The sequence below is a fragment of the Sturnira hondurensis genome, unplaced genomic scaffold (genome assembly GCF_014824575.4).
Source record: "Sturnira hondurensis isolate 20B ecotype Veracruz unplaced genomic scaffold, ASM1482457v3 Scaffold0004089, whole genome shotgun sequence".
In the NCBI taxonomy this organism is placed as follows: Eukaryota; Metazoa; Chordata; class Mammalia; order Chiroptera; family Phyllostomidae; genus Sturnira; species Sturnira hondurensis.
This window is the reverse complement of record NW_028076720.1, coordinates 164,847-173,269: the sequence shown is the minus strand read 5'-3', so window position 1 is coordinate 173,269 and position 8,423 is coordinate 164,847. Positions and strand designations below refer to the sequence as shown.

The 8,423-nt window shown below is 50.2% G+C and overlaps 1 protein-coding gene across 1 annotated transcript; it reads right to left on the bottom strand.

Moving 5' to 3' along the window:
• Positions 1 to 3,121: 3,121 nt before the first annotated feature.
• On the bottom strand, positions 3,122 to 7,819 carry ZSCAN10 (zinc finger and SCAN domain containing 10). The gene is made up of 5 exons (XM_037043377.1): positions 7,522 to 7,819; positions 6,843 to 7,110; positions 6,578 to 6,651; positions 6,344 to 6,401; positions 3,122 to 4,794 (listed from the first exon to the last, which is right to left on the bottom strand). The coding sequence occupies exons 1-5, from the start codon at positions 7,750 to 7,752 to the stop codon at positions 3,236 to 3,238; spliced, it is 2,190 nt and encodes a 729-aa protein (XP_036899272.1). The 5' UTR covers positions 7,753 to 7,819; the 3' UTR covers positions 3,122 to 3,235.
• Between the last annotated feature and the right edge of the window lie 604 nt (positions 7,820 to 8,423).

Genomic DNA, 8,423 nt, shown 5'->3' with positions numbered 1-8,423 from the left:
GCTGTCTTTCCCTATTCCACTTGTCCCGGCTTACTGGCCTGTCTCGGTTACTCATGTCGTGCTTATGTTCTTAGTTGAATGTTTGAGTTCACTCAAGGGGCTTATAGTTTGTCCTAGTTTATGATTGCATTTTAAAAATAATAAATCAGACTGTAAAGTATGTATTATCCAATATATTTGTGTATCCTGTTTAGTTGTAGATACTGGTAATGTTCCATTATTTGAAAAGTTTTGCCTGAACCTAAGTAAATTGTGTGGAAATGCACCACTGTGTCATGTGTGTTACAAAGAACAGATGACTAACTCGTAGTGTGACTGTAGGGTTTCTGTAGGTACTAACTTTGAATTGATAGTGCTAACTGTATGATTTAATTGAGAATTTATCTTTGACTGTATTGCAAATTGAAGTGATTTCTTTGGACCTACTAGAATGTGCATTTCTTTTAAAAAACGTAAGACATTTCCAAATGAAACATTTTAAAATTATACTAATTGAGCACACCTGTTGTACGAATGCAGCACTCTGTCCCTGGAGGGCGTGTAATGTATCAAACTAAAAGTAAACGAGTTCCAGTCTGAGCAACAAAGGGGCTGGTGGGCAGTGGCCACCTGGCTCCGTGCGGAAGGGGCCCCAGACTGTCGTCTCAGCAAGGGGCTCCCTTGATCTGCTGCTCGCCCGGGTGCTAGAAAGGAAGGCCGAAGGAAGGGGGCTGTGTGGGACATCCCTAGTCCAATCCAGAGCTTTCACTTCGACGACAAGGAATGTCGTGCCCACAAAAGCCATATTCCTTACCAGGTTAGAAATTAGTCTTGAGTCTGTATCTAAGGTAAATATAAAGCCATTTCAATATTTTGGGCGTTTTTTCTTTGGGATTATTTCTTGCTTTTAATTCCTGTTATCAATACAGAACTGACCTCATTTTGTTCTCCCCACTGGCATTATCGTTAAGTTCGTGAATTGAATTCTCATCCTCAATTCTCTCTGCATCATGCCTTTAATTTTTGCCCTTAGACCAGCGATTTTCAACCTTTTTCATCTCATGGAACACATAAACTAATTACTAAAATTCTGCAGCACACCAAAAAATATACTATATTTTTTGCCGATCTGACAAAAACCATAGGTATAGCCTTAGCTGGCATAGCTTAGTGGACTGAGCACCAGGCTGCAAACCAAAGGGTCGCTGGTTCGATTCCCAGCCAGGGCATATGCCTGGGTTTCGAGTCAGGTCTCCAGTGGGGGGCACGCAAGAGGCAACCACACATTGATGTTTCTCCCTCTCTCTCCCTCCCTCCCTATCCCTCTAAACATAAATAAATAAAATATTTTAAAAAACACATAGGTATAATTTTTATTCATTTACACCGAATGGCTATCGTGTTGACTATTGTCATTTTTTTATGTGACAGTCTAAGGGAAAAGAGGGTCAGCACATGTTTTAAAAATCCTTGTGGCGCACCAGGATGCTTCCTGTGGCAGTGTTTGAACATCGCTGCCTTGGACACTTTTGGTCCCGAGTAGACATTTATCCCATTGTCTCTCTTTTGATCAAATATATTCCCCTTCTATTTTTGGTTTTATTCCTGATTAAGAGAAGACTATCGGGCCCCGACCAGTGTGGCTGTGTGGGTTGTGCATTGTTCCACAAGGTAAAAGGCCCGCTTTGATTTCCGGTTGGGGCACAGGCCTGAGTTGTGGTCGAGGCAGGTAAGAGGCAACCTATCAGTTTCTCACAATGTTGTTTCCCTACCTTCTCCTCGCTCTAAAAATAAATCAAATCTTAAAAAAGAAATGAGAGAGAACTACCAGTATTGTAACAACAAAGTAAAAGATAGTAAGTTCTAGTAGCTGATTAATGTATGATGAACTTTAACTCTTGTTAAGTACAAGTTCCAGCTCTACTCAGAAACAAACACAAAGACAAAACTGTTCAGAGAGCGGGGAGCAGGCCAAGAATGCCTGATGGGTAAGGAGAAGGTGGGCACAATGGCAATTCAGCTTTGGGTTTAGAGGATTATGGGTAGTTGTGGGTCCCCAACTGATGAATCAGCTTGGCAGCAGGTGGGTTTCATCTCAACTGCTGGCATTTTTCATTTGAATTAGGTACCAACATTCCAAAACAGGTTTCCCATAATCATCCAGAATCTGGGATTTTAAGTTTTATTCAATTTTAATTAATTTAAACAGGAACATATGGCTAGAGGATACTGTATTGAACAGCACAGATTAGGTCGACTCCAGAGAAAGAATTCTGAGGTGAGATTCCTTGGCCCTAGCCATGGCTGGCTGTGACATCTGGCCACCCCGGCTCACACACCCAACTCTGAGCATTTCTGGGGTGGGGGAATGCTCCCCAGATCTGTTCCCATCTAGCCTACTTTTGAAGGTGTTGGGGTGGTGGAGGGAGAAAGCTACCGCAGTGTGGCACAGTGGGGAAGATGGCAGGTGGCATGAGGGTGAATGTAAAAATAAGAGGAACGGCTGTCGAGAAGGCTGTTTTAGGACAGGCCTCTGCAGTGGCCATGATGGAGGTACTGAGGGCAACACAGAGCTTGTTGGTGGCCCTGGGAGGTTGCAGCCCCAGCCGCATGGCCACATCAGCCGAGAGGGAACAAGTTACACTTGACCTTAAAAGCAGCAGGATGGCTGGAATTTAATGAGATGCCATCAACACAGTTCTTAAAAATGTTTAATCAGGCATTCGCTTCATGACTCAAGTTGTTCTGTAAGTAGAGAAGGTAAAGCACCAGGAATGGGCTAATATGAACAACAAAGGCCCCCCCTCACGTGACTGTGGCGGACTGACCAAGAGAGATGTGAAACTGGCTAGGTTCATTGAAAAAGCAGCTGCTTCTGTGTAATTTCTTCCAAAATGCATGTAAAATCTTATGAACATCTTAGGTGTGATGTATTTTGAAGACAATTTGCATGAACCATTTAAGTTGTAAATTTAGTTCATCTTCATACCACATTCTGTAAAAATCAGTGCTTAAATACAAAATCTTTTATTTTTTTAAAGGCTGTTTTACTTGGGCATTATGAAACACATTCCTGAGGTAGGAAGAAATGCTTCAGGGGAAGGGAAAAACTAATTCAGGGTTAACTGGAGCCAGAGGGATGTGGGGGGTGGACCATGGCCAAGGGGAGTGGTGCAGAGACCTCTCCTGCAGGCCTAGGCTGCAGAGGAGGCCAGGGAGAGGCGCACAGGGTAGGCCTGGAGGAACCTGAGCAAAGCTAGTACAGGGTCTCCCGGGAGTGGGTTCTCAGGTGGCGCAGCAGGTGGGAATTGCGGCTGAAGCTGCGGCCACACTGTGTGCAGGAGTAAGGCCTAGCCCCAGTGTGCACCAGCATGTGACGCAGCAGGTTGCAGCTACGGCTGAAGCTCTTGCCACACTCTAGGCACTCTTGAGGGGGCTCGGCCTGCCCGGACGCTGCATCCCCTGTGCCTGCATGGGTGGCCAGGTGCCGCTGCAGGTGGGCATTGCGACGGAAACTCCGGCCACATGTCTGGCAGCCATAGGGCCGCTCACCAGTGTGGCTGCGGCGGTGGCGGGCCAGGTTGGAGCTGTTGCGGAAGCGGTGGCCACAGGTGTCACAGGCATGGGGCTTCTCCCCGGTGTGGATGCGCTGGTGGCGGGCTAGGTGGGCACTCTGGCTGAAGCCTTCGCCACACTGGCTGCAGCGGCAGGGCTTCTCGCCAGTGTGGCTGCGCCGGTGGCGAGCAAGGTCCTGAGTCTGGCTGAAGGTTTTGCCGCACTGGGTGCAACGGTGGGGCCTTGGTCCACCGTGGGTCAGGAGGTGGCGGGCGAGGCTAGCTCGGCGCACAAAGCGCTTCCCGCACTGCTGACAGCCGTAGGGCTTCTCGCCCGTGTGCACCCGCTGGTGGTAGACCAGCTGGGAGCTCTGGCTGAATCTGCGGCTGCAGACCTGGCAGGAGAAGGGCCGCTCACCTGTGTGCACACGTAGGTGGGCCCCCAAGTGCTCACTGCGCCGGAAAGCCTTGCCGCAGTCGCTGCACACGTAGGGCCTGCGCTCATCAGAGCTCCGGCGCAGGCCGTCCGAGTTCTCCGAGCGCTGGTGGCCCTTGTCTTTGGCATGAATCCTCAGGTGGCGCTTGAGGCTGGAGCGGCGTTGGAAGGTTTGGCCGCAGTGGGAGCACAGGACAACAGCCAGTTCTGGCGGCTTGGTCTTGTTCTCCGTGGTACAGGGCGCCTTTTGGTCCTGGGCGTGAGCCAACAGGTGCTGCAGGAGGCTGGTCCGACTCTGGAAGCCCTGGCCGCATTCAGCGCACAAGAAGGCGGGCTCAGAGTGTGTCTGCAGATGCTTGTTCAGGTGTGAGCTCTGGCGGAAGCGGTGGCTGCAGAGGTGGCAGGCATGTGGCCGCTCATCCGTGTGCGTGCGCATGTGCAGCTTGAGAATAGAGTTGCGGCCGAAGGTCTTCCCACAGCACAGGCACGGGAAGGACCGCACACCCGGGTGGGACCGCAACTGGTGCCCTTCCAGGCGGGCCAGCTTTGTGAAACTCACCCCACATTCTGTGCAGATGAACTTCGTCTCTGCTTCCGGCTTGGAGGCCCCTCCGGCCACTTTGGCCTCTAGAACATCGCTCTTACTATCAGGGGACTCTCCTCCATGAGGGCGGCTCACTCCAGGGCCCTGCTCAAGTGACTGCGCATGGGGCTCTTCTGTCACGCCTGGACTACCTTCCTGAGACTCTGCGGAGAGGGCAGCAGACCAGGCACCCTCTTTGGGCTCTTCTTGAAATGCCTCATCTCGGCTTCTGCTTCCAAATCCTGTAAAACAAGCCAAAGTCAGGACTGGTCAGGCCTATTCCCAGGGCTCCTAGGAACCACCAGAACCTCGTTGCCTGGAGGTGGAAAGAAACCTAGGATCTTGCAAAGCTGGTGGGTTGGCAGAGGGTGTGGGGTTAAGTGACATACAATTCACCACTGTAACTGTTCAACAGTGCACAAATCTGGGCCCCGAGATGCATTCAAAGTGTTGTGTCACTGTCACCTCTCCCCAGTGTCCCTAACCTGGTTATTGACACACGTGGAAACCCCACACCCATTGGCAAGTGCTCCCGTGGCCACTGATTTTACAAGCTCAGAGTTAAAGAAGTTGATGATTAGGCCACACACCTGGGGCTTTGAATATATACAAGGTGGGGTAGAAATAGGTTTACAGTTGTTTGTATGAAAAATACAAAAATAATACAATAAACTGGGTTTCACATGCTCGTTTTGCCCACCTGTGTATGTCTGTGTGTGTATATATCTATATATATAATGTCTGTCCAGAAGTCTAACCATTGTTTTTTTTTAATTTTTTAAATATTTTATTTATTTATCTTTAGAGGGAGAGGGAAGGAGAGAAATATCAATGTATGGTTGCCTCTCGTGAGTCCCCTGCTGGGAACCGGGAACTGGCCTGCAACCCAGGCATGTGCCCTGACTGGGAATCGAACCATGATTGTGTGGTTCACAGGCCCACGCTCAATCCACTGAGCTACACCAGCCAGGGCTTAACCATTGTTAACATAATAAGAATGGTTTGTGTGACATTGCTGTAACCTGGCAGCCAAGGAACGTGGACTAGAATATGCATTTGTGAGCAATGATGACTTCCCTGTACTCGTTAGTGGGGGTCGTAGGTGCTGACGAGTGAGCATGTGTACTAGGTGGCAGTTGCATTCAAAATGACGAGAACGTAGAGCAGAGAATCTGATTAAATTTTCCATTAACCTTCAACATCCCTCTGCAGAAACTATGCAGATGACTCAGAAGGCTGCAGTTATAGGCAACTGGTGATGGGCAGCTTCACGACAATGCACCTGCTCATGCATCACATCTCGTGCAGAGTTTTTTGGAGAAACATCAAATCACCCAGGTGGCTGAGCCCCCCTACAGCCCAGATTGGGTGCCCTGCGACTTCTGCCTTTTCCCCAAACTAAAATCACCTTTTAAAGGGGAGAGATTTCAGACTGTTGATGAGATTCAAGAAACTACAAAGAGGCGGTTGATGGCAATTGGGAGCTTTGTGTAAGGTCCCAAGGTGCTGACTTTGAAGGGGACTGAGGTGTCATTTTCCTATGTACAATGTTTCTTATACGTTGTACCTTCTTCAGTAAATGCCTCCATTTTTCATATTACATGGCTAGATACTTTCTGGACTCACACACACCCCTCCAGAAGATTGTCTATATGTTTTCATCACAATAGCCCATTTTTGCTGAAGAGGTCCAAATGTCTGGAGGGTCTTGAGGGTCTGGATGTTCAGGAATCACATCCCACCAAAAAGAAAGAGGCTTCAGTAGTCGTAAGCCCTGGGAGTGGTTCTTACCCAGAGGGTGCACAGGCCATGCCTTCTTCACTGGGACATCTTCAAAGGTCAGGGACTCCTGTGAAAGAAGGGGCAGAAACCCACAACGAGTGAGGAAGAAGGCTCTGAGTCCTGAGGGAAATAAAGAGCTTTCTAGGCTTAAATCCAGGAAAACATGGATTTGCTAAAACGGCCGAGGCAATGAACACCTGGGGCAGAAGAACATCCTGGGGTGAGGGGACAAGCCCAACTCACCAGAACAGCAGCCAGCTCCTGATCGTGGGAGTTCTCCTCAGGCCATACCTCTCGGTCCTGGGGGGCTGACAGTACTGGGAGGGAGAGAAAGAGCCGTGAGAAGCCAGCCTTATCCATCATGAGGCTGTGAGAACGTGCATTTCTCACCAAGCACCTATGAGAGGCGTCGTGGTGCTCATCTATTCCTGTCAACCAGAGAGGCTGCCCACTCGTCTCCCCACCTGGTCTCCCAGCTCCCGCCTTCCCTCGGCCAGTAGTTCCTCACCGCTCTCTTGCAGGGCCTGAAATGTCCCCTTGGGACCTGGGCTCAGTGGCTGCTTCGAATGTGCAGGAAGTCTCCAGGCCTCCAACTCAGCAGACTCGGAGGGCCCTGGCTGGGATGGCAGGAGTCCTTTCGTTGGCTCCAGGGCTGGAGGCTTTTCTGGGTGCCCTTCCTTTTTGGGGCTATGGATGGAGACCTGAGAAGGGACTCCCGGTTCTTCCAAGGTGATGTCTGCACGGGGACAATTCTTGCCAGTGTTAAAACTAAAATCCTGTTAAAAATGTACCATATTAGGCAACAGACAGGGTGGTAACCCATGTCTGACTGACTCCCAGCGGAAACGGGGCAAAGGAGAATCAGACAGAGGAGGAACTAGGAGGTTAAGGAATTGGCAGTGGTAGAAAAGTGGAATGTTCAGTGCCTCTTTTTTTTTAAATTAATCTTTAGAGGGGAAGGGAAAGAGAAAGAGAAATATCAATGTATGGTGGCCTCTCATGCGTCCCCTGCATCCCAGGCACATGCCCTGGTTGGGAATCAGACCACGATCCTCTGGTTCACAGGCCCGCACTCAATCCACTGAGCTATGTTAGCCAGGGATGAATGTTCAGTGATTCTTAATGGGGCCATAAAGTCCCTGTCTGTCCCACCAGTTGTCCAGCCCACCTGGCTGCCACCCTCTTACCAGTGGCCCCACGTCGATGGACTCCCTCTGGACACCCTCCAGCAGCAGCACCACTTCCTCGCCATCCCTCAGCTGCTGGCCCTGAAGCCGGGCCAGGAGGTGTGGGGGCAGCACGCTTAGGAACTGTTCTAGCACGAGCAGCTCCAAGATCTGCTTCTTGCTGTGTAGTGCTGGCTGCAGCCAGTGGCTACAGAGCTTCCGGAGCCGGCTCAGCGATGCCCTGGGCCCCATGTCCTCCTGATACTGGAAGCATCTGAAGAGCTGGTGAGCCACTTCTGGTCGGAGCCTTATCTCTGGCCGCCTGGGGTCCTCTGGGCTGGTAGCCTCCTCCTCCTCCTCTTCCAGTTTTACTTCTCCGAGCTGCTCTGGCTCCCGCTCAGCAGGGACAGTTTCTACAAGCATCCTTCACCTTGGGGGACACCTCACCACAGCTCTTCCCGCTCTTGGGTCTCTCTTCCTCTCTGCTCCCACACCTGTGGTGTTAAGAGATGCCAAAGATGTGGCCTCCAGAGGAACTGTTTCCTTCACTGGCTATGGGTAATGGCTTGGCCAGACCAACACACCGAAAGGCAGAGAAAATGGACAGTTCTGTATTACTGTTCTCTCCTGCAGCAGTTAGAACTTCGCCTCACTTTACCCCCACAACCAAGGATGGCCTTCCCCTGAAAGAGGACAATTTGGCTTTCCCTGCCTCTTGATGTCACACCGAGGGGAGTACATGGCACCACTGAAGATGGGTCTTTACCAAAAATGTTGCACCGCAATCCAATTCCGCCTTCAGACCCAACTTCCAGTGTAAAGGGCATTGTAGAGAACAAGTCAAACGATCCCCCAAGGAAACAATCACATAAATCCTAAAGACAGGGCATGACCAGAAGCAGCTGGCCCAGGTTCTTCAGTCT